Source organism: Notolepis coatsorum, assembly GCF_963971535.1.
Source record: "Notolepis coatsorum genome assembly, chromosome: 19".
Classification (NCBI taxonomy): domain Eukaryota; kingdom Metazoa; phylum Chordata; class Actinopteri; order Aulopiformes; family Paralepididae; genus Notolepis; species Notolepis coatsorum.
The window spans coordinates 39,201,631-39,229,115 of record NC_140183.1 but is presented as its reverse complement, the minus strand read 5'-3'; the positions used below and the strand labels follow the sequence as shown (position 1 = coordinate 39,229,115).

General features: G+C 42.5%; 1 protein-coding gene across 1 annotated transcript in view; it reads left to right on the top strand.

Moving 5' to 3' along the window:
* rab11al (RAB11a, member RAS oncogene family, like) overlaps positions 1-26,291 on the top strand; it is a 36,116-nt gene extending 9,825 nt beyond the window's left edge. Inside the window, exons 3-5 of the mRNA XM_084336822.1 lie at positions 2,700-2,893; positions 7,188-7,268; positions 24,261-26,291. Coding sequence (XP_084192948.1) covers positions 2,700-2,893; positions 7,188-7,268; positions 24,261-24,397 — 412 coding nt within the window. The 3' untranslated portion in view covers positions 24,398-26,291. The remainder of the gene's footprint in view (positions 1-2,699; positions 2,894-7,187; positions 7,269-24,260) is intronic.
* The last annotated feature ends 1,194 nt before the right edge of the window (positions 26,292-27,485 follow it).

The following is a 27,485-nucleotide window of genomic DNA, read 5'->3' as shown; positions in this document are numbered from 1 at the left end:
GAGTATCTACCGATACCGATCTTTCCCGATCAGATTTTTTTTTCATCCCAATTTCTCACATTACATTCACCCTGAATGTTGACGTTATCCAGGTGAAAAGTTAACTTCATTCAAGCGAGGCATTGCAACCGGAGTAATCTAAAAACTCCTCCTCCAACCTGCTGCTTCATGAGAGCAATGGCGCCATCGTCTGTAAAAATCAGGTGACTGCAAGTTCTGCAACTAGTGGATGTCCCTCATCCTTGACATAAATCATTTGATGTATTTTTCAAGTCAAGAGTTTTATTTGTCACGGCATACAAGTATACAATGAAATGCGGATGTATAATTAAATCAAAGGAAATGCGTTTGTTTTGGCAAAATTCTTCTGCTCTGTGTGACGATAAATAAATGAATGATGATATGCAATTTAAAACAAACTAAGGCCTCAGTATGAGTTTAAGACGTGAACATGGTCATGTTTGTTTTTATCCCGATCTTCTGAAAATCACGTGATCAGATCGGGATATCCCTAGTTTTCACAGAAGCAGATTGGATATGTGAAATGGTCTTATTCTGTTGGTATCCAGTAGGGGTGGGGAAAAAATGTATTCACATGAATATGTTGCAATTATATCTCTAGTTCTCTACCAATTCAAAATCGATTAATTAACTCCAAAGATATTTCCAAGAAACATTTCTTTGAGACCTATTAAACGAACTGTCTACCGTAGTCAAATGGGAAAAGTAACTCAAAACAATCTAGAATCAAATCAATGCTGTACTGAATCGAGAATCAAACCTTGACCCCAAGAATCTAAATCGAATCATGAGATTCCCTGACTCGTGCACCCAAATAATTTTGACCAAATAATTTTGGTCATAATTTTCACAACAGTAATAACATTTTGGGTAATTTTACATCAACACAGATTCTGTAAAAAGAAAATGCAACTAAATTGCACTGAAGTTCCTATATACTGAGTAGACCCAATGTGGTCTCTCAACACATTATATTTGCCATTAGAGCCAAATTCAGAAGACATTACAGAATGAATCAGGCCTGTAGGTGGAGGTATAGCTACACTTGATCATCCCAACACATGTTGTAGATCTTCTGACTTAAATCAAAGATACTCCAATAAGGAAAGATATTACATTAAAAGCAGCGCTACTTGTAACTAGAATGAAAATGGAACAGTTGCTGTATCCTAAATGGACTTTGCTATCGTTAACACCGCAATCACAGGACAAGTCTCAAACCCAAACTAGTTTTGCATTGGATCTACATGTCTGGTCCGATGTTTACCACTGTCGTCATGCAGCGACACACTCATGCGATGGGCGGCACAGACAGGAACACATGCATGCAATTTTTGGGTCGCCGATGAAATTTCGTCTCTGCGCTTGACCCACCCCGTCGTCGTCGTCGTCGTCCCCCCCCCCCCAATCCAAGTGCTCATGTCTGTCTTCGACAGCGTTAGCGATCTGTTCTGCATGTTTTTCCATTGGGTTTATATTCTGGAGGGGAAAAACTCCACACAGAAAGGCCCGGGAGATACCCTACCTGGCAACGCAGCGACCTGGTCCCCAAGCGGGAATCGAACCCTGGACTATCTAGCTGTGAGGCGACACTACACCACCGTGCCGCCACATGTGTTATGTAACTTACGCATTACAGGACATGAGAGGGACTTTTTGTCTCGTCCTCAAGGTTGTCTTAATTTCCCTTCCACTCATTCAGTTTGGGGCCTGTTACTGTATATCACTGGGAAATTGCCACCACTGCTAGAAAAATGTGAGACAATAAAAATGAATCATCCAGGTTTATTGCTGCTCACTCAAAACCAAGAAATATATGGCAATTATAGTGCAATTATTGGATATATCACAGTGTATAGTATAATAGAAAGTAAGATGATTCACTCTTACAGGACATTACATTTATCTAAAAGCAAAGTAGACAGACAGTAGACGGGAAACATGTTGGTTTTTAGATTAGTCTAATAAATTGAATGCTTTTAGTTTAGTTCAGTCTATTAGGATCCCTAATTAGCTACAGCATTGCAGTAGCTATTCTTCCTGGGTTCCTTATATTGTAAAAGCGTATATTGTGAATACTTATCATTGCATATAACATTATAAGTAAACCGGACAAAGGACTAGTACACATACAGATGAGACAAGCTACATAATACAATAATCAAACTATATTAAGTAGCTAAATAATACTTAACTGTACATAACTATAGGTCCACACATCTACTGTATGTTCATACACACCTAATTTAACAACTAATTACAATTTGAAATAATATCATTCTAACATAATGATGTTACAATAAAGTCCCAATACAGTGTATTTGACCACATAATTGTAACTCACCTTTTCAATTACATTTGAAAAACAACTTCTCACAACTTTCTTAACTCATTGACATTGTATAATATTACTGAACTTTAACCATCATACTTTTCAATAGTTTCTACATCTGTTCAAATATCCCTCGTCAAAACATGCTGTTTTAACAATTATATTTTACGGTTTTTCTTGTGTGATAATGTCTATGGAGTGAATTCCATTCATGCATAGCTCAGCGTCTCGCTGTTCCAGTTCCTATGTTGTATTGACCTCGACCACCTCCATCTTCTTGAAGATCCCAGAGGAAGCGGTGGTGTGTTGACGTCTGTCTCTTTCCGTCCCTTCTCGTGTCCTCCAGGTACTACCGCGGGGCGGTCGGAGCTCTCCTGGTTTACGACATCGCCAAGCACCTGACGTACGAGAACGCCGAGCGCTGGCTGAAGGAGCTGCAGGACCACGCAGACACCAACATTGTCATCATGCTAGTGGGCAACAAGAGCGACCTGCGCCACCTACGGGCAGTGCCCACAGACGAGGCCAAGGGCATGGCAGGTATTTCTCATGTTCCATATAATATAGGCCTGATTAAAAGGAGTGGGATCATAGTCGGGGTCGTCAATATGGCCTCTATAAGGTACTGTGTTGTTTCTATAATGTCCAGGCAACAGTGAAGCCTGGACATCTCTGACAGCCGCTGCGCTGTGTGAAATGGGTTTACCTGTAATGTTGGCATTATCCAGTGAGATGTAGCTAGCTAACCAAACAATGGCACCTGACCTGTAATGTTGGCATTATCCAGTGAGATGTAGCTAGCTAACCAAACAATGGCACCTGACCTGTAATGTTGGCATTATCCAGTGAGATGTAGCTAGCTAACCAAACAATGGCACCTGACCTGTAATGTTGGCATTATCCAGTGAGATGTAGCTAGCTAACCAAACAATGGCACGTTGTGCAGTTTTACAATACAAACCAGATTTTGAATAATCTTCCATCCACTATTTACACAAGAATCCTGTGCTAAAGCAGAAATATCTGGCTTTTATTTATAAAGATTGCTTAAATGTTTCTGATAACATAGAGGGAATCAGTGTTTGTACTGCACAGTTTAGCAATAGCAGCTTCAGTAATGTTAGCAACCTAAAGCAACCCACAAAACACATTGGTCATAGGTGAGCAACGCGCATATAACGGAACATTTACAGAAAAACCACACCAAACAAATTGTTATTCGATGTAACATTTTTAAAGTGTTTAAAACAAGTGGTGAGGGAATCTTTAAAAATTATTTGCACAGATGTGATTTTTGTTTTGACCCCAAATGGAAGTGTAAATCTTCTTCTGTTGTTCATATTTCATTTAGAAAGAGTCCTTTCCGTCAATTAAAACAAACAAAAAGAAAATCAAACGTAACCACAGCGGGCACAAAGCAATCAGCTAAACCATGCAACACACAACAAACACTGCTTCTCCTCATAAAGCATTACCATAACCTCCCTTTCAGAGGCGGAGCGTTTCAAAGGCAGCACTTGAGAGGGAGGATGTGGGGTTGAGCGATCGGGGACACAAGCTTTGCAGCGGTGCTGTGCTGGCTGTCGATCACAAGGCCCCTCTAAACCTGAGGGCCGGGCCCTTTGATGTGTGCAGAACACAGGTTTCTGTCCTGTCAACGTCCGTGGGAGATTGGCAGGCCATAGGTGGCAACGAGGAGGGGAGATCCCGTAGGAAAATTAACTATAGTAAAATGATAGTATATATATTTTTTTTTTACCAAAACCATATAAATACTCAAATCACTAGACATAACCATACATAATGTAGTTTCTGTGGTAAAGTCACAGGATTACTTTTAGTGATTACAATAATATTTTGCTATAGAAATACTATGGTGAATCACTACAGTATTTCAGAATGTTAAAAGGTCCCATATTATACTCCTTTTTCAACAAGTTAATTAATATAGGTCTTGAAGGTCCGCTAAACATGTCTGAAGTGTTTTGCTGAAAATACCCCTCTGTTTGAGTCTGTTCTCCACTGGCTGTTTCTGTGCCTGTAGCTTTAAAAGCGAATGAGCTGCTGCTTCCCGCGGCTGGCTCCACGCACCTGGCTCAAGAAATTCCGATCAAACTGTCAAACTAGGCATTGCAGATCAAATATGAATTAAGATCCAACAATTGCATATCCTATTTCTCGACCTAATATGTTGTCAGAAACATATTTTAGTGAATCGTTTAGGTGGAAGATGAAAATGGTTACAAGCAAGCCACCATCTTAAAGACGGAGACACATAAGTCAAGGATCTTCCCATTGTCTAATAAGCCCCCACTTGACTTGGAGGGACAGGGAAATCGGAATGGTTTTCTGACCTAGACAGCCCAGAACAATGTGACTGAGTTGCCGTGTTGCTAGGCCCATCAGACACCCACATGATATATGTGCACTCCAGGAAAAAGTTGTCTTCCTATTTGTCACTTTTTCATTCATCATGTGGAGCAGCAAGTAATTAAGCATTACATCACGTGCAGGAGTGGGTTATGAGAATTAGACTATGCCTAGGGGTGGTCGTTAGTAGTTCCAAAAAAAAAAGAGACGTTGCCTCCGTGTGTAGAAGCAGCACTGTTTCAAGGCATGAGCGTGGGTTATGGGATTGATTGATTGAAAATTGTATTACAGATAGACAGTGCTTACATCTTTATACAATTGCAGAATTCATCCAACCTTATTGCTATACAATAAACACACATTAATTGAAGCATAATGGAGATTTATTCACAAAACCTTCTGCAGAAAAAGTACATCCCAAAAAAAAAAATTCTAGTCTGTTAAAATATGTCATGGGCTATAGGCTTTTAAAACAATTTAATAGGCTAAACTTCATTTTAACTTCTTTAATTCACATTTGTTTATTTCATTTCATTTTTCCCAACATAATGCTACCTGCCTCGACGAAATCCGTGATTCGGTTGCGATACAGATGAATTATGAAGTTAGCGGTTGTTATTGGAATGATTGATTGATTGAAAATGTTATTACCAGATTGCAGAATGGGTACAGTACAGCTAAATACACAATATTTTTAAGGGGATGCAGACCAGAGAGACTTTCGTCTTGTTTACATCAGGGTCCCCCATTTTCAGTTCATCATAACATATATGACATACATGATTTACAAATACAGTACTGTTTTTGTAGGGTGATTATGGTTTATTTACATTGATGGTAACATTCCTGGTTATAGTGCAGTTTGTGAAAAGAGTATCTGGGTCGTTATTTTGCCTCTTAGCTGAAACAGTATTTTTTCCTTATCCGGCTTCTCCTGCTGTGCATCCCATTCATCAAATGTCAGTCCACCAAATGGATCAAAATTTGCAATGAAATCGGACATTTTTACCAACTTGTGTTTACAAACAAACCTGTGCGGGACATCCAGTGAAATGACTGTCCTTTTGAAGGAGAGGGAGATTTTACAACGAATGCCATCTAACACCACACTTCCCGCGATTTATATTTTGAATAGGTTGCTTCAAAGCATGTTATTGGTTTGATTGATTGATTGATTGATTGATTGGAACTTTTATTAACAGTGAAATTAGTGTCCTTTTGACGAATGGCATCTAACAACCAGTGGTGCAGTCGTAATATGGGCCAAGGCCAAACGCCACGTGCACGCGCGCGCACGCGCATACATGTCTCTCTCCTCTTTCATGAGTCGGAGCTGGGGACGAGACGGGCGGTCTTTTGTCACATAACACACGCCCAACACTCCACACACAAGCGCACACACACACACACAGTCTAGGTGATAAGTGCCGGCCGGGGTATACCCCGACTGGCACTTATCACCTAGACTTTGCATAATAATAGGATGCGCGCACTTCTGCCTGTGTGACGTAGCCTAAACGTCGTTTGACCGCGTATGCCCACCACTGCATCGCTGCTAACAACAGACTTGGCGCAATCTTTATTTTGTTCCACAATGACTCATGACCCACCAATTACATAATCCAACATTGTGTAAGAAACTAACACATTCCACGTGACAGAATCGTTTTTGAATTAGTCGTTATGACGCTTTCAACACCCATTTGTAAAGATTATTGTCCGCCATCTTGGTTTTTCCTAAAAAGTCGAACTGGCGGAGTGATTGTAATTCGGTTGTGGGCGGGTTCTGGGATCACAAGCGTGGGTTATGAGAAATAACCACGTCTAACTTGACTGTTTCAGCCAATCAGAATCGCGAAATTTGCATGCCGTATAATAGTATAGTCATCTTCAGGGACTGTTAAACTACAACTGATACTCAAAAGCGGTCTACTACCGGATAACCAGCCCCAGGACCACATGGCTAATAACCCAGGGACCATCACTGTTTCCCGACCTGAGTTTGAGAAACATTGCGTTAGAATTGGATGTACTGCTTGTCATTTCAGCGGCGAGTAAATTGTTTACAGGCAGACTGTTTAGACTCTACGATTTTGTCAACCCACTGCGGTTTTCATTATTGTAGAGTGGCTAGACTTGCTTTTGACCTTGAGCCTATTGGCTTCTAGCGTTGCGTATACTTTGACTTGTAAACGGTCGTTGATAAGATGGTTGTCTGAAAGTCAGACAAATAGAGAAGACCTCTCGGCCCATGTTAGAGTTGAGGTAGAAAGTATGTTTCTTTTTTTTTGAGAGAGATTGACTTTCTCACTTTATCCACTTTATCCCGGGTTTGTCTTCACCGTTTCCTCATGCTTTAGGCCCATGGATTTGGTGCCTAGCCTATAGTCTGCTAACCTGGAAACAAATGTGGGCTTGTGAACCACAAGACATGAGGATAATGTGTGCTTGTGTGTTTTCACAGAGAAACACGGCTTGTCCTTCCTGGAGACATCGGCGTTAGACTCATCTAATGTGGAACTGGCTTTCCAGACCATCCTCACAGGTCAGTCACACATACTATATCTGTTCAATGTCTTCATACTCACTGTATGTGTTCAATGTGTTGTTATCTACTGTATATGTTAAGTAGACCCCGGCCGATACTGGATTTTTAGGGCCGATGCCAATATTCCGATTTCTATATTTCGGCTGTTATTCTTTATATATATATGTGTAGTCACACACCTTACTCCTTCCTCCCTTAGCCATCTATAAAACAAATATATAGTTAACAGACATTAACTGAATTATATTTGAGTTGGAACCAAACTAGTTTGCATTGCATGTTCTATTCTAGTCTACATATCTTAATCTTCACTAATGATTAGTTTATCTTTATATTTAGGTAATAGTAATTTTAGTAGTAATTTTCCTCTGCATTATTATCATCATCAACTACCCAGTTTGTTTTTATAGTGTAACGTTTGGCTACTTAAAAGCACTGAACATACAGAGAGAGAGACGAAGAGAGAGAGAGAAGGGGTCTCATGTTCAGCCCCTCCCATTACCCGCTGTTGGGAGCTCTGCAACAACTAAACGTAACGTTGTCCAGAGGACTCCTCTGCTGTGACCGGCTCCAGGGTTAGTTTAACTGTTCTGGGACCAGCTTAGTTAACCTTATCAGCTAGCGTTAGTTTAGGTGTTTACAGACCACATCAAACAAGAGGTGGACGCGGGCAAATACTGCGGCATGGTCATGCTGGACCTACAAAAGGCCTTCGACACTGTCAATCACACCATTCTGATTGACAAGCTAAAAGCAATTGGTTTTGATAGTCTATCAGTGAGCTGGATGCAATCCTACCTGGAGGGGAGAGAGCAGATGGTGGAGGTAAACGGTACCCTACCCCCCCCCCCCCCCCTCACAGTAAGCTGTGGTGTTCCACAAGGAAGCATACTAGGACCGCTACTATTCCTAATTTATGCAAATGACATGTCGTCAGCTTGTGACTGCAACTTGTTCCTGTTTGCGGACGACTCAGCTCTGCTGGTCTCTGACAAGAACAAGTTACAGGTTGAAAAAACCCTCAGCTCAGAACTAGGCAAAATCTGCATATGGCTCGCTGATAACAAACTATCATTACACATGGGCAAACTAGAGTCCATTCTCTTCGGTTCAAATAACAAACTCAGCAAGACCGACGGCTTCTCAGTTACAGTGGGTGACAATATTGTCACAAGGAAAGAAGATATTACCTACCTGGGTTCCATCCTAGAGGCAAATCTTTCCTGTGACAAAATGGCATCCAATGTAATAAAAAAAGTCAACCAACGAACTCGATTCTTGTACCGGATCTCCTCACTGGTAAACAAGAATACCCTGAAGACTCTGGCAGGAGCACTCATTCAAGGGTACTACGACTATGCTTGCACCTCATGGTACCAAAGCACCTCAAAGGCGCTAAAAACAAAATTACAAACATCTCAAAACAAACTGGTCAGACTACTGCTTGACCTTACTCCTAGAACCCACCTCACCCCTGCCCACTTTGACAACCTAGGATGGCTTAGAGTAGACGACAGAGTACAGCAACTTGCAATGGGCCTGGTCTACAAGATACACTACACGACCAAGGTACCCATGTACATGTCAAAATACTTCCCAAAGGTCAGTGAATACCACGATCACAACACCAGAGGGAGCTCCACAAATCATGTTAAACCCAGATTCGGCTCAAACAAGGGACTAAACACGTTTCGCAATTATGCCACATCAATGTGGAACGCCCTACCAAAAGCTGTAAAGGAATGTGAATCACTACCCACTTTCAAAAACACTCTCAAAAAACACCTACGGGAGACTGCAATTCGAAACTGGCCCCTGTAAATGTCCTAACAACCCCCTCTAAGTAAATTACCAAGTATGGTCTTGTCAATATTCCAATGTACAGTTTTGTTTGTACAGTTGTACAGTGTCCCCCATCCACCCCTCATACCCAACATCCCCCCCCCCCCACTCCTACCCAACCCCCCCCCCCACCCACCTTTTGGTATCACAAACGGTACTGTATTTGCAAATCTGGTATGTTATAAATGTATAGATGTAGCAGTACTGTCTATCTGTATGTCATGTATGTCATATATGTTACGATTAATTGAAAATGGGGGACCCTGATGTAAACAAGACGAAAGTCTTACTCTGGTCTGCATCCCCTGAACAATTGTATGTATTGAGCTGTACTGTACTGTACCCATTCTGCAATCTGTTAATAAAGTTTTCAATCAATCAATCAAGTGACTTGGGCATACAGGGATGACTTGGGCATACAGGGATGACAGGCATGTGTGACGCATTGGACCTGGTACTAGTGTGGCTGTTGGTGGAGTGGCACTCGCTCACATTTCAGTGAGTTTCAGACAGGAACTTGACCCCATTGACTTTGCATTTGTTTGTTAACACATTGACGACCAGCATGTAGCGCCGATTTATAGGCCAGAGGACAGAGGTTTGTTTACAAACCGATGTACTTTCTAACAGCTATATATATAATTTATAGTATTGCTATCTGTCCATTCTCATTGTCACTTGAGTGCATAAACCGTGCCTTCATAATGGCTTAAAGAAAATAAAAATCCATCTGTTGGTTGTCATTTTATAGCGCCGTGAATATAAGGTTTATCGCAGTTTTCGCCTCGGTTTTTTTCTGGGGAGCTAGATAATAGGCTAAAGGCTAGTCACGTTATATCAAACGCCATTTCTGCTGTATATATACGAATGAAATAAAACAAACTGCGTAGCATCCGGACTATTACAGAGCATCTATGGATGAAATGGGGGCGGCGGGGAACGCCGATTACTATTATTGATTAGCAATACAGTATGCGTTCAATATACCATTTTCACTGATCGATCACGTTACGTTTTAAAACAATGTCCAATCCAGCTGTAATTTGGGTGAATAGTATCCTACCGTCAGGCCATGTGATCGCCGGCAGCATTTCGTCATTAGTCATCGGAATCTGGTAGATCGATATGTCCATTGGCTAATCATAAATCCCATTATTCCAGGCTGAAATATGCGTTCGGTAACGGGATCAAAGATGGAGGGTTTTCGTTTGGAACCGAGGCTCGTATGAAACGCCCACAGACAGTGAACATTTTTTTTTTCAATCGCCCTCAATGATACTGCAGTGGAGCGATGGCGCCCCTAAGCGGATCTGGCCGGTATTGCATGTTTCGAAAATCAAATATGTGGGTAGGTCCTGCAAGTCGATCGCGGACGTTAATAGCGTTATTAATATGGAATAAAACAATAACAACTCGCCACGAGTTAACTCGTGGCTCTGGTCCTCAACGGGTGGAATCGAAACACGTGTATATATACGTGGACGGTCCACATAGTGTTAATATGGGGAACAGCATGGATTATTGGATTGCGCTTGAGAAAGGACTCTTATCTCATATCCTTATGAGTAGCAGCTGCTAACTTAGTTATCTGTCTTGTAAATTTGTTTGATGGGCTGCTAAACTGTCATGTTAAGATTAGCAAGCACAGTAAACAGGTCATTGGCTGCTTGGTCTGAATGCGCTCTGAGCGACTCAGACTAGAGCTTCTTAAGCTAAATTAGCAGCTGCTATATTGTCATAAGGATAGCATCCCTGCTGTAACCATCTATCACTTTTCTTCTCGCTAGCAAGGGTAAAAATAAACTAGATAGTGTATGTTGCATAGCAACCACCTACACTACTTTTAAATTGGAGTGTGTCTATAACTTTTATATTGCCATACGTGGTGACCGTTTAATTAAAGCAATAGCTCACTACAGGCCGTGATATATTTGGATTATATCACAGCTAAGGGGATTGTCATCGGGCCAAACAACGGCCCTTAGCTGTGATATTATAACCGTTTTATATATCACAATTCATAAAGGCCTGTTGTGAACTATGCTTAATCCGACTTTATCAATATGACATACAGGTTATGAAAGCCCAGATATTGTTTTAGTAAAATATGACAAAAAAAATACTGACTCAAAATGCTAGAATTTGTCACATTTGAACTCTTACAAAGTGTTTTCATCATAGCATTGTTAACATTGATTCATTATTACAAAGCATCTGACCAAGAGCGTGCTGTGATGTTCCACACATTGCGACCCATTCTTCTACCATTAGATGGCAGCAAAATCCAGCTCATTGTGGCAACATGTATCATTGCTGAGCAGTCAGTGGACTGAGCAGCAGCTGAATGTTTAATATTGAAGGCATGGGTAATCTGCGGCCACTCAGACAGTCAAGGCATGGGGGAGAGCCTTGATCAAGCCAGCCGTTCCCCCAAGCAAACCACTTGAGAAGTTTCCCTTTTTTGTTTTTGGTCACAAATGTGCTCCGGAATTCAAACCTGGACCCACCAGATTTTGATTTGCCTGGCATTTGCCTGCCAGACTTAATTTTCAAGCAAGACACGTCTCCCACTAAGTACATTAGTAAATTGCTGTGTGAGCAATTTAACCAAGAGGTGTGTTACCCCTAGGAAATGCATTTGATGAGACAATTGCTAGTGACTGAGTGCTGAAAGGGACAAACCACCAGTTGAGTGGTGCTTCCAGTTCAATGGCTTCAGGGGCTGTCTATCAGTACGCTCCACATGCCATTTATACTCTCTTTTTATCACCACGTCCAAATCCCCTCTTGCCTCCATTTGAACAATTAGCCATTCTGCCTGCGCCCTGTCTTCGGCAGTAATTTCTAATTCATAAAAACTTCAAACCAGCGAGCGCCATTGAGCTAACGATAGTGCTAATTAGCTCATTAAGGGAGGAGAACAGAGGGAGGCGCTTAGTGGGTCGATATAGGAAGAGCCATTGGACCGGAGCATTACATGCCAGGTGCAGGCGGTCACAGTGGCAATGGGGCAGGTCAAAGGTCATCCAGGGTCATCCTGTAGAGCGGCTCTCCCTATAAGCCCTCCCATCTGGTAGTGATTGGAATCAGTGAAAGTGAGTCACTGTGGAACCTGTGTCTGTCTAACCTGTGTCTGTGTCTCTGTGTCTAACCTGTCTCTAACCTGTGTCTGTGTCTAACCCGTGTGTGTCTAACCTGTGTGTGTCTAACCTGTGTGTCTAACCTGTGTGTCTAACCTGTGTGTGTCTAACCTGTGTCTAACCTGTGTGTCTAACCTGTGTGTCGAACCTGTGTCTGTGTCTAACCTGTGTCTGTGTCTAACCTGTCTGTGTCTAACCTGTGTGTTTAACCTGTGTCTAACCTGTGTGTTTAACCTGTGTGTCGAACCTGTGTCTGTGTCTAACCTGTGTCTGTCTAACCTGTGTCTGTGTCTAACCTGTCTGTGTCTAACCTGTGTGTCTAACCTGTGTCTAACCTGTGTGTAACCTGTGTGTCTAACCTGTGTGTCGAACTTGTGTCTGTGTCTAACCTGTGTCTGTCTAACCTGTGTCTGTGTCTAACCTGTCTGTGTCTAACCTGTGTGTTTAACCTGTGTCTAACCTGTGTGTTTAACCTGTGTGTCTAACCTGTGGTTGTGTTTAATAATAATGCATTTGATTTAAAGGCGCCTTTCCCAAGGTCCGAAAGAACCCAAGGTTGTTTTTACACAGTAAAAACACAATATTACAGAGTTACACATAGGGGAGCAGTTATAATAAACTTAAAAATAAAATTAAAGTGAATATGCCAGAATGAACAGATGTGTTTTGAGACGGGGAAACAAAGGTGGGGAGGTTGTCTATTGCACGGATGTCTTGTGGTAGGGAGTTCCAGAGGCGGGGGGCACAGCGGGAGAAGGCTTTGGATCCCATGGTAGTCAGACGGGAAGGGGGAGTGACAAGTTGGAAGGAAAACTAAATCTCTGGGTAACATTATCACGTCTCATGCCTTTTCGTATCATTGCTATGCCGATGATACTCAACTCTTCCTCCCTTGGATATCCACATCTCTGAGCGGATCTCGGCCTGTCTGTCCGACATCTCCGCCTGGATGACGACCAACCACCTCAAACTGAACCTAAGCAAAACAGAATTGCTCCACCTGCCGGCCAAATCCTCCCCCCTGACCGACCTTTCCATCACAATCGAGAATGCAGCTGTGACAGAGTTCCCGACCGCTCACATCGCAGCGACAACCAGAACATTCAGATTCCTCCTCAGCAACATCAGAAGGATCCGCCCCTTCCTGACAAAAGAAGCCACCCAACTAAGGCTGAGCCTGAACGTTCGAACGTTACGTTAACATTCGAATTCTAAATTAGAATTTTTTATAAAAAAAAAATTAATAAAAAAAAGATTTATTTTACATTTATTTTATGTGTCTATTCATTCTGTTTAAACCAATGGGGTTTTTCTTCACAGTTGCAGATAAATATTAGGCTACACTAATATTATAGTATTAAAAAAAACTGCTAAGTTATATTCATTAAAGAAAGTTGATTTAATAAAAAGACTCATTTAATCAGATTAATCACTTTATTCAAATTGAGGATTTAGTTTGCGGATATTTATATAAAAAAAAATTATTAAAAAAAAAAAAAAAACGAAGGTTCGAACTTTCGTTCGAAAAACCCTGACGAAGTTCGAATCCCAAAAACAGGCTTCGGGGACAGCCTTACACCAAACTCCTCGTCCAATCAACAGTCATCTCCCGCCTTGACTACTGCAACGCACTGCTTGCTGGCCTTCCGGCCACTGCCACCAAGCCTCTTCAGCTCATTCAGAACACAGCGGCCTGCCTGATCTCAAGCCTACTGAAGTCAGCTCATGTCACCCCACTTCTTAGGGACCTGCACTGGCTCCCCATTGCCGCACGAATCCGCTTCAAGGCCCTCGACCTGGCATGCCGTGCGGCAAAGGGAACCGCTCCCGCCTACCTCCGTTCAATGGTCTCTAACTACACACCCTCAAGACCCCTACGCTCTGCATCTTCTGGCCATCTCAGACCCACTCCTATCCGAGCTCCGGGAGGGTCATCAAGGAGAAGCCGCCTTTTAATCAGTCCTTGCCCCACAATGGTGGAACGAACTGCCCACCACAGTTGGGACAACCGAAACCTGTCCAATCTTTTGCCATCGACTAAAGACGCACTTCTTCAACCATTATCTGAAATAAAAAAATAAAAATAAAAATCTAACCCTAACTAACCTTACTGTCATGCACTTGTCCTAATATACTAACCTACTGTAGCACTCAACACTTTGATGAACATTGTTACTCAGCTGATAGAGTTGTGCCCTTCCTGATGACACTCGCATCTACGGCAATGAAGTCATTTGAGCACCTGGTCCTAGACTACCTCAAATCCTCTATCATCCCAACTAGACCCATACCAATTTGCTTACCGTGCCAATAGGCCATAAACTACTGGATCCTTGACTTCCTCAGCAAGAGAACCCAAAAAGTCGAGGTGAACAATCTCACATCCCACTCCCTGACACTCGGCACTGGTGCCCCTCAGGGCTGCGTCCTCTCCTCCTGGCCCTCTACAGTACACCAACCAGCTCATCTCCCTGGACAGCTCAGTAAAAATGTTCGAATATGCAGATGACACCACCATCCTCGGTCTGGACAGAGCAGCGAGATGGTGCTCTATCAACAACCTCCTGCTCAACACCTTCAAAACCACGGAAATAGCCATAAAAAAAACACACAAACTCCCACTATCAATCTCTGACCAACCCATAACCCTGACGGACTCACTCAAATTCCTCTGCACCCACATCAACAATAGCTTAAAATGGGACACCAACATCACCTCCATCACGAAAAAGGCCCAGCAGTGCCTGTACTTCCTAAATGTATCTATGTTCCAGTTTTATGTACTGTATACTGTAGAGCTTAATACACTCTGTGCCGATCACAAATACCACCAACCTGGTTGTGTGGCAATAAAGGAATCTTGTATCTTGTCATACAGAACTTGGATAAAAGCGTCAGCTAAATGTAAGAGGAGGATCTGAGTGATCGAGAGGGAGTGTAGTAGGGAGTGTAGTTCTGTGAGATAAGGAGGGGCTAGGTCAGGGGTGGGCAATTATTTTTCCCGGGGGGCCGAATGAGCAACTGAAAATATGTTGGCGGGCCGGGCCAAAATTTCAAACTCAATTATGCATAATATAAATTTTATTTCTATATAAAAAGCATTGTTTTGACCCCTGGTAAGAGTGTATGTTATTATTTGGCAATTAAAAGGTGGGGTTAGCTTTCAAAAATATCATTTATTCAAATAGAATTTATTTCCAAAATGATAAACAAAATGTGAAACATTAATAACAAAGGGCATGTATGAAAAAGTGCTATACAAATAAAGTTATTATTTTGAGTTTCATATACTATTGAAACAAGGACTTTCTTAGCTTTCTAAAGACATCACATCATCTTATAGCCAAAATAAACAAGACATGTCACTGAACTGTGTAAAGAAAAGTGTCCCTGTAGCCTTTTTTACTTTACATGCCTATATTAAACATTTAATGTTTTCAGAACTGTGCAAAAAAAAGAAAAAAAAATATCAAGTGTCCCATTTCACTTGTTATATTTCCACATTTTAGTGTTCTTCAGCTCTTTTTTTTCATTCAGTGTGATAAATCCAGTCTCTGTTGAGCTTTAACAAGTCCATCAAAATCAGGTTGCATGTCTGAGGTGGAGATGCGAAGCACAGCTGCCAGATGTTCATCAGTGAGAGAGGATCTGTACCTGGACTTGGTAAACGTCATGACTGAGAATGTCTGTTCACATATAGGTGGATCCAAAGAGAACCAACATCTTCTGAGCATGTCTCCTCATGTTTGGAAAGTTCTCCTCCTTGAGAGCAGAGTAGAACTCTAGCAGTGATGCTGACTTAAAGTGCTCTTTCAGTAGTGAATCAGACTGCAGGTCAATGAGTTCAAGCTGAACAATCAGTGGGTGCACTATCAACACTGCAGGTAAAGGGAGAGGAAACCAGCTGCATTTCATCCTCAACCTTTTTAAAATCTTAAACGCCTTGAAAATTCATCATGCAGTGCTCCCAACATGGATGAGTACCTGTGCCGGTGATCAGCTGATGGTTTGACTTCTTTCAGGGTTTTCATGTGTTTGAGATTGTTGCTGCCTAGTTGCCTTGAAATTAATTGCAACTTTGTCATGAAGGCTTTCACATGGCTATGCATTTCATGAGCAAAAATGCCCTTGCCCTGCAGTTGTGTGTTCAGTAGGGATGGGTACCGTTCACATTTGAACCGATACGGTACCGGTACCTGTGAATCGATACCGGTACCCAACGGTACCTTTTTTCTGTACTTTAGTCTCTAAACATTTAATCTACCTACCTCAGTTGTGAAAAAATCCAAACTTCAAATAACCACACTTTCGACCGTTTTCGGCTTGCCCCGACTGCTTTGTTGTTGAATCAAGTCAAATCCTAGGTAAGCGTATATTGTGCGTGTGAACGTTGACATGAAAAGAAAAAAGTAAAAAATAAAAAAATATATAAAATTTTCTTTTTTCTTTTCTTTTTTTTTTATTATCATGTTGTCATCTTTCGCGGGCCGGTCAGAATCATCCCGCGGGCCGGATACGTTGGTGGAGAACAGGAGTGATGTGGTTGATGGGAGGGAGTTCTAGTGATAATGCGGGCGGCTGAGTTTTGGACCAGTTTGATTTTATAGAGGTACTTGTGTGGGAGACCAATGAGGAGGGAGTTACAGTAATCCAGACGGGATGTGACCAGGGCGTGAACAAGAGTAGCGGTGCTGGTAGGTGTAACCTCTGTCTGTGTCTCACCTGTGTCTGTGTCTAACCTGTGTCTCACCTGTGTCTGTGTCTAACCTGTGTCTGTGTCTAACCCGTGTCTCACCTGTGTCTGTCTAACCTGTGTCTGTGTCTAACCTGTATATCACACTTGTCTGTGTCTCACCCGTGCCTGTGTCTTAAGCCGTGTCTGTGACTGTGTCTTAAGCCATGTCTGTGTCTAACCCGTGTCTGACTCTAACCCGTGTTTGTGTCGAACCTGTGTCCGTGTCGAACCTGTGTATAACGTGTGTCTAACCTGTGTGTTTCTAACCTGTGTTGTTTGTAACCTGTGTTTATGTCTAACCTGTGTTGTGTCTAACCTGTGTGTTTCTAACCTGTGTTGTGTCTAACCTGTGTTGTGTCTAACCTGTGTTGTGTATAACCTGTGTGTTTCTAACCTGTGTTTGTGTCTAACCTGTGTTGTGTATAACCTGTGTGTTTCTAACCTGTGTTTGTGTCTAACCTGTGTTGTGTATAACCTGTGTGTTTCTAACCTGTGTCGAATCAAAGCATGAGCCAGGGGGGCTCTTTGTTTTTCTTGGAAACCCTTCTGATCTGTATGGAACAGAGCTCACCCCGGCTGTAGTTTTCTTTTTATTAAAAGGTGAGGAATGTCTAAGAATAGATTCAATATCCCCCCCGTTGAAGAGCCACTTCACTGCTGATGTCCGCCAGAGAGAGGGATATACAGCACAGACGAGAGCCAGCATAGAACCAGCCCTGCTTCACCTTACAACACTCATTGGGTCTCATTCTCCAACGGATTTACGACAAAAAATTTGCTCTCAGGCTGATTTGAGACACATTAGGGCCGGTAGAGAGATTCCCCAAACGTCCCTAAGATTGGATTCGGCCGTGGCTGAGAGCAGGATTTACGAGTGCTGAGGAGCACACTTAACTTGACAGACTATGTGCTCTGTGTTCTTAACACATTGGGCGCCAGAGGTCGCTGTGGGCGTATGGCCGTGTGTGCCAGCGCCGTAATGAACGGGGGTACATGCCGGTGTTTGCAGTGCTAAAACTATATTAAATATTATAGCTATGGATCTAGTAATGTAGTCGATTGTCATTGAGTTTCTTCCGGTCAACATGCAAGAAACGGATAATTTTTTCATCAATACATTCCCGTTTTATACCGTGGTGAATATGAGTATAGTTTTAGAGTAATTCTGTGTAATCCCAGGAAACGCTGCTAAACAGCGTTTTATTGCATTTCACTAGAAAGCGTGCCATTCCTCGCTTGGATCGATAATCAATCTGAAATCAACGCTAGATTAACGGTATTATGTTTCATCATGCATGCATGAAAGGGGGGGGGGTGTTTATGCTTCGATCGTCACCAACGGCATACGTTGTGGAGTAACGTTACAGGACACGCACGGGTCACAATAAAGGCATGCTTGGATCAACGCAAGATTGATAACGTATAGCACTTACCTTGACTAGGATGTACTGCAAAAAGAATAATCCAATTATCTGATCGCCATTCCAAGTATTGATCTTGATCGTGTTGCCAAGATAATCCACGAAAATACATGAATACACGGTGCTTGATTCTCCCCAATCCATGTGTTATGAACGGTGCTACTGCCCGAGTAGGACAACCCGGACTGGATTTGTTAGATCAACATACAGACTAAGCCAGAGAGAATCCAAGTACGTGCAAGGCGTTAGGTGGCGGTAATGGACGTTTGCGATCTCAGACCCATTCAGGACCGCCTGCACAGGCTGCCCGATGAATTATCAATGGAAATAGCTAATAAAAGAAATAACGATCCAGAAACGGGTTAATCAGTGATTGGCACTCAACAGTCGGGCGCCAGAAACGTGTTTATCCGTGAACGGCACTGAAAGTGTTAATGGCTTTATTTGGGAGGAATCATAGTGATTCCTTCATGTCAACCCTACAGGCCTCATTGGAATTAATTAATTAATCATAATTTCAATAAATATGACAATATTTGTACGATAAAAAATTACGCATTTGATGTCGGAAAAATAAATAATATGGATTCGTCTGATCAGGGCGGCTACGTGGCGTATTGGGCAAGGCGCTCGCCACAAAATCGGGAGACGCTGGGCTTGCCTGTTCGAGCCCAGCGCTCCACATTTGCTTTCAGTTTAGCTGGTCGTCCGTACTAATACACATTGGCCGTATTAGGGGGTGGGAAACTGATGGGTGGGGATCGGGCGTTGTGGACAGCGACTCCTACAGGTCGGTTGGTGCGCCTGCGCAGTAGAATCAGGAAGTGTCGGGGGCAGCGTGAGCCTCCCACGCGTTACTCCTCGCCACTGAGAGATCGAGCTGCGCAGGTGAAAAGATGCGACTGCTGTTACCTCAAGTACCGGAGGGGACTTGTGCTATGTATGACTTAGTCCACATTGTAGCCGGCTTGTGGGAGGCAAGAAACGGCGTTCGTGACAGGGGAGGGTTGAATTGGATGATACGAAATTGGGATGGGAGAAAAAAATATAGAAAATGGGAGAAAAAAGTGGATCAAAAAAATTTATTCATCTGATCACAGGGCAGCTGAATTAACCATATCTGAACCAGCTATTTTGGACAAATGTATAATTACTTAATTACTCAGATATTCAAACACAATTGTGCAATTATTGTGAAATGATTGAAAATAATAATTATTTAATGCCTTCTGTGGAATTTGTATTTCTTATTTGTTACATATCTGTTTTATTGATTAATAATTATACATTTGAAATAATGCAGGTTATAGCCAACATGCAATATATCCTATTGATTGGTACAATGGGACAGACATTTGTTTGATATAGCTATAACCTGCATTCCTTCAAATATATCATTAATCAATAAAACCGATATTGAAATACACTATGTAGCCTACTACACCAACACTGCAAATGACAGTGGATAAATAAATAAATAAGAACTAAAGCTAATTGCGTGGAAATAGATGGAACTTAATATTCCATAAGTCTTGCTGTGTGTTTTATTTTTGGTTTCACGCAAACTGTCCAGGTTCTGATTTCATATACACACACACTACTAGGCTATACTACAGCGAGCCCCACTCATTTATATATAGTGCAAATTAAGTGTTCAAATGAAGGCATCCAATAATATATGAACCATTGTCTTACCTTAATGCAGATAAATGCGACGTTTCGTCTTGGTGAGAATTGAATCACAAGTTGCAATGAAGTGAAAGTTTTTCGTAATTTAGATCTCATCATGCTTTGAAAACAATGTGCATACAGTAGCTCTAAAAAGTTTCCACGATTTGATGAACTCGGACTCTCATCATGTCCTCTTAGAGCAAGCCCTTGTTTGCCAAGATAAAACAACATACAGCCTCAGGTGATCGCTAGTTATGCCTCCTCGCTTCTCTACAAAGCGATCGGCGGGCTGAAATTCAGAACACAGATGTTTGCTTTACTCTGAGATTCAGGATGATCATGTGAATGATGTGATTGGCCACATTATTTAACCTGAGCCTATGCGTGATTGGTTACTGCCTGTATACCTGGAATGTTAAACGCTGCCACAGATTGACACCTTCGTCGTTGACACCTCGGCCAGCGAGCCGGCTGCAGCACAAGACACACACTAGCCAGCAGCCTGCGCATATATAGTATATACATTTCAACAGTGGCGGCGGTGCTTTGTGGTTCGCAGTTTCGAGTTGAAAATGTAATGCTCTGATGCTCTGGAGCAATCTCTCTCGGTCTCTCGGATCAATCAAATCAAATAATGAACACATGTATGTTGTCATTTTAAACAACTCACCATTCGTTCATTATGCATCAGCAGCAGCTAAATTATGTTTATAATGTTTGTATAATGTTTATACAAACGGTGCGTGCGATGTGATTGGTACAGACAGTACTGGATGCATTGCGGTCTGGAATGTCAACTGTGTCACCACACCTACCCATTGACACCTCCGTCGGGGCGACCCCCCCCCCACACACACACACACAGACAGGCTGCCTAATTATGCAGTATGCCCAATATTATTTATATATAAATGCTAAATATTTACATCAGACATGTACAGACAATGTACAAACAAACAATAATTCTACATATTAGGTACAGGCAAGCATATGGTGTTCTGCAGGGATGTTGTTGACAAGTTCTTGGTGGGGGCTCCTGCCAGTCTTCAGTGTATTCAGGCCGTCTGGAATGTTAAGTGTCGCCACACCTATCCATTGACGGACCCCAGCCCCCCCACACACACAGGTACACAGGGGAAAAAATAAAGGCAAAAAATTTTTTTTTTTATAAATAAATAAAAATAATGTGTCGACTGGTCTGGGAAGGCACAGCCTGCCCCAGCCTTATACACCCGCCGCCCATGACTATGATCTGCCCTATACGTACAGTACACATATTAAGGCCGCCAGAGTTGGGCATACCATGAGCGGACTGCATGGGGGGCTGTACTACGACTCTCCTAATAAAACAAGTCATTAGAATAATATAAGCCTATACTGCGTTCATTCATTACGCACGTAGGCTATACAGTACGTGTGTGTGTGCGCAAGAGAGTATGTATTATATATGATGACAATACATTCATCTAATCTAATTTTTATCGGTCGCAAAGCGCTTCCGCATATCGGCCACCATTTTCACACGGCTGCATCATCAGTTGCATTCTAATGAGCTGGACAGGTGTGTCTAAGGCTGCGGTTAGACTTTCGTTTCATTTTCATTTCATTTTCATTTTGAGTTTCGCAGCAACGTAGCGAGGCGAGTCACACTTTCGTTTTGTCACCTGGAGCACAGTGATGTAGTACACTGCCAAAGCAGTAGGTGGCAGTAGGTGGCGAACATGAAGGCAATTTTCAACCAATCAGAACTTGAATGTGCCAATACACTTCCTGCAAAGAAAATGTCAACAAGGCGGGCGCCACCATCTTTGCCTATTTACCCAATGCAGCACTTCTTTTTCAGCAAAGTGTAATAAAAGTGCAATAAACAAAACGGATACATTCACTGTGTGTTCTGCTCTCTCATTTGTTGATGAAACAAAACTAACATCAACACAAGTGACCACCAAGAGCGGATAGTTTAGTCTCAAAAAAGATTGGTGACTTTGTTTGCTACATTGTTAGCTGCATGCTAACGTGAATGGAAGATGCCATTATAACAGTATAGCATTGTGGCTAGAAGCTAACGTTAGCTCACACTAGTTAGCCAGCACCAAACTGATGATATCGGGAGCTATCAGTAGCTAGATAACATTAGAGACAACACTGTGTATTAAACAAAGGTGAATAGATGACTGGGCCATTTGTTTAATGCTTGTTAAGATTGAAAGAGGAGCTTTGAGCTAACAGGGTCTGATAGCTAACGCTAGCTCATGTTAGCCAGTGGCAGTGCTCATGCAATCGGTAATGCTAGCAGAATGAATGGATGTAAACTTTATTTAACATATTGCATAATGGGTACAATACAATACGGCTCAATACAAACAATTGTTAAGGGAATGTTGTAGCTTGGACTGGGGTCCTTATAACAATAACTTGACAACACATGGTAGCTGCAGCTATTTGGGACAGCTCTGCTGTCACCGGAAGGGCACGCAGATGGTATCTACTGCGCATGGGCGTTTTCGCAACAACGGCTCCGTGCAAATTACACGACTGTTGTCGGCGAGTTTTGGCGCTACTCCAAAACGGTAAACACAATTTAGCGTTTTCAGTAGGGCCACAACGTATCCGCCAAAAAACTAATTTCTGTGTAAAAGGGACAGCAAACTTATTCAAAAACGTATAAAAACGAGCACAAAAACAGTGTGTAACAAGGGCCTAACTATTGACTTTTTGCGATTTGATGAACATTGGCAAGCTTTCCATTTTTGCACAAAATGAGTTCCCTTCTACCACTAACATTATTGTTTAAGCATTTTTGGTTTAAATAAAGGTAGTTATAAGGTTTTTAATTTGTCGTAAAAAAGAACTACATTTACCAGTAGGCAGCCTGTTGTTCACTAGGCAGCCTGTTCAGTGCTGTCGCCTAATCCACGTCACGGCCAGCTGATACCAAGCTAGCTAGCTAACGTTAACGTTACCCCGCTAAACGTACTATACGTTAGCATTATGTCTACTGTCGTGAAGCATTTTAAATCGGGGCATGTAGAGGAGTTTGGGGAACGAATAAAATGGGCAGGTCCTCTTCTCAGACATGTGGGGCAAGCACTGCACACTCATCATGCCGGCTAGCTAGCTAGCTACACGTCACGGCCCGTTGATACCACGATAGCTAACTAACGTTAACGTTACAAGCTCAAAAACCTTATAACTACTGTCGTGTCCATAAGTTCCCTGGCAGAATACTTTGTTTGTGAGGACAAAATTATACAAAGAGAGAACCATTTACGTTATAAACTATACACTATGTACAACGAAACAATGATTTACATTAGTATTTACAGTGATTTAATATGCAGCGAAATAACGTTATACGATTTAAAATATAAATACAAATATGGTAACGTGATTGTTTTTAAAAATGGTGGTTGGCTTTAGAGATTAATGGTTATGATCACCAGAGAGATACTAGCCACAGATTCAGGGTCAGTTATTTTCCCATTGTACGAATTGTTAAGCTTATGGGATGCAAGGGAAATCTGATCCTAGGTCTGTGACTACAGGCAGGAGGCTACGCTGTGGTGACGTCAGTCAGCAGCGCCAAATAGCAGTGTAGTTTCCCAGCGAACGAAAACATAAACGTTGTTATTTTGCTACCTTTACGATTAATTGCAAATATTTTCATGTTTAGCTATAGATTGTGGATGAATATGCACAGAAAGGTACACCATGCCAACGTTAATGCTTTATTTATCTAAAACGAGCAGATTTAGAAATGGTCAATGGGGAAATACATTAAGTGGAACAGATGGTGGAACAGGAAAAAACGAAAATGACGTAACCACTACACCTCCCTATTGGCTGCCTTATAAGGAGCTTCGGAGGCGTGGTTTGTATGCAAATTACCTGGACGGGGACGCGCGTTCACGTTTCAGAATGGTGACATTCCTCAACACCGGTATCACAGCTGTGATCATTTGAGCCACTTAAGACATCTTCCCCATGCATTGGGGAATCGGAGTGAACTTGTCGTCGATTCTGTCTGTCGGTTCCAAGATGGTTGCCCTAAGAGAAGTCTTTGGAAAATATTGGAGAATGAGACCCATTGTCACCTCCTTTTATCTGTTATCCGGACCTAAACTCACTGACCTCCCTCTCTCTCTCCCTCTCTCCTCCCCCCCCCCCCCCCCCCCCACAGCCATCTACAACATTGTGTCACAGAGGCAGATGTCAGGGCGCAGCGACTCGGACTTCTCGCCCGGCTCCAACGTGGTGCCCATCATAGTGCAGCCCACGCAGCCTGCCAAGCAGGGCACCTGCTGCCAGAACAACTGAGACACAGACCCCCCACCTCCAGGCCAGAGAAACAGACAGACAGACAGGGGAGAGAGGGCGTTGTGTGTATGTGTGGGTGGGGTGGGGGTGGGGTGGGGGGGGGGGGGGGGGGTGGAGAGACAGGAACCCAGAACCGTTGCATAAGAGGGGGCGGGGGGCACCCTGGTACTAGGGTTGACGTAGGGCCATTGTCCTCCAGGTGTACAAGCTCGCATGCGAGATAGAATTTTTAGAACTGAACATTCTATTCGTTAGCTGTGGGGTTCTAGAATTCCAATCAAATCGTTCCACAAGACTTACACCTGAGAGCGTTAAAAGAAGTTTGTAGGAAGAGGGAAGGGAACATCAGGAGGTAGACGGGACAGTGGGGATGGACCGGGAATATCCAGACCAAACCAGAAACCTTTTGCTTCTGCAAAATCTAGCCTATTATTTGCCTTGTTTCCACCGAGCCGCCGGCGGTCCACTCCCAACACGCGAAGCTTCGCCTTTCCGCTTGGACCTCGATCCGCTTTTAAATATGAAAGAGGGACGTGAGTGGAATTTGATTTACTCAAAATGAGAAATTGAGCATATTATTATAGAACGCAGCTTCTCTTCTTGTTAACTGTCCTCCCAGGTAAAGTTGTACTTAGTAAGACTGCAAACACCCTCTACTACTGTGTTCCACATCGGAGGAAAGGGCAATAACAATCTGCGTAGAAGAGACCCGGAGTGTCTCCAAACTGTACCTTGTCTGTCTCCACAGTCGGTCCCATCATCTTGAAATATATAGTTATATATCTCTTATATTTATTGAACACTAGATTTGACCTTTTGTTTTGTATATCGACACTGGGTGGTTTAGATTTTGACGCTGCTCACTACAAAGTGAAGGGTGCTCTCTTGCTCTTCGTGCTCTTGCTCTTCATGCTCTAGCTTTCGCAGGTAATCAAATTATTATTTTCTTTTTTTAACGAGGGAGCTGTTAAAAGCGCAACTACCCCTCGCTAATGGATGAACAAGGAATTAAGTAATTTCATCCCCCAAACCTACCTGCTGGAATATGTCAGCGTGGGGGGTTCATTCTCCGAGTGATAACTTCCGCCCCTCTACATGTCAACTTGTGTCTTTTATTTGTTCTGTGGTCTGTGTCTGGACCCCGCTTCCTGTCCTGTGCACACTTCTTTTCTTCAGATGAGTCATGCTTTCATGTGAGGTATTCAGGGCGTTTTCTCCAAACTCCGACGGGACGATAGAACTGCATCACTATCGCTGACGGGTCACTTCACCTCCTCAACCTGTGGCAAGAGAAAGAGCGGGGGGGGGGTATTGGCTGGGAGTGGGCCGAGGACTCTGCCATGCCGCCTGGCTGCTAGCATGGGATGGATGAACAAGATCATGTTTCGAGGGAATGGGTTAGTGAGGGCACTCAGCCCTGCCCCGCTCCCCTGCTCTGTGATGTACCAGAGACGGCTTGTTTTACTTTCAATGAAATCCTCCACTGGCCACCCGTCCACTCCTCTCTCTCTCTCTCTCTCTCTCTCTGCACTGTACAGGATCATGCCTTCTGGGTTCTCCCTAAGGAGTGTCCCGGCTTTCGCTTTTTTTTGTGTGGGTGGAGCAGGGGGTGTAGTTGTCAGGGACTAGCATGGGTTTGGGTAGGATGAGGATCTATAGACGAGGGTTATTGAGGAAGAGGAGAAGGACTGCTACTGTTCCGGGGGACACTGTTAAAAGCAGAAGGGGCGACGACACACATGAACAGTCATTAAACCTGCTGTCTGTACAACAAACCTCTGCATTCTGTTCACTTCACGGGTCCTTGGGTGGTGTAGGCTAGAGGTTTTTAAGTGTTTATTCAAATGTGTATATTTGGACTGAGTTATGTATAAATAAATCTCATTTGCTAATAGTCTGACTTATCTTTTTATTTGCCCTTTCACAAGGGAAATGGGATTCTTTCAAAGTCTGTCTGAAATGAAAGCAGGGAATCTTGTTCTCATTCAAAAGAGACAATCGACGATTTCTGTTAGAATGGATGTTCTCAGAATTCCCAAGTTTCATACTCCGTTCATGCATCGAGAAGTCTCCACTCTAAAGCTGTGGGAGAACAAAGGGCGCCCCCTGTCTGATGCTCTATGGCAAGTGTGACATATTTGACCAGTGATGTCACTGGATGCAGCATGATTTGAATTTTGCTTTGTTATTGAATTTCAGTGATCAGTTCGATCACATTGTTGATGGGACCGAAGTGAACACTCCCTTTCAAATGAAGGGGCTTTCAAATTTACTAAATAAAACATAAAAACTGATACAAATATTTGAACAGTTCTCCAAGACAAAGACCCCACGAGTGCGGTAGTTATAGACCCTTAAGCCTCCTCGGAACCGATATCAAACTGTTCTAAGGTATTAGCCATCAGACTTCAAAAGCATATGACGTCTTTAGTTCATCCGGATCAAACTGGCTTCATAAGAAACCGTTTGATCACTGACAACATAAGACGATTACTATAAATATTCTATATAAAACAAATTTAATTGTAAATTCATGTTTTGGTAATACATAGACATTCTGAAGAATGATAATGGTCATCTGTCAATTTTGGTTGGACTTAAAAGTCCATTAAGACCATTAAGCAGCAGTTTCCTCAACACTGTCTCGTCATCTTGTACATCAGAACATAGCACACTATTCCATTGGAGATTATTTCATTTTTTGTTTTTATTAGAAACATTTACAATACATCTTGAATCTTGGAAAAATAACAAAGAACCAAAACGAATATGGCGCAGAATACAATAATAAAAATGTTCCAAAAAATGTAATTCACAAAAAACATGTGCTATAAGAAATAAACCTGCAATATCACATGCCTCGTAAGAGCATGGCACACTGTAACAGAGTTCAAAGACTTTTTTTTTTTTTTTTTTTATATCATCCATCAAAGTGATGGTCAGCCACACCCAGGGCCACATGGAGGACCCTCCCTCACTGTTCACAGAGAAACCAGAGACTAGTGCCAGGTGATGCTGGCCCAAAAGACTAATGCACTAAGAACACTATTAGACCAGAATGAAACATCTCTACTGTGCTGGAAGAATC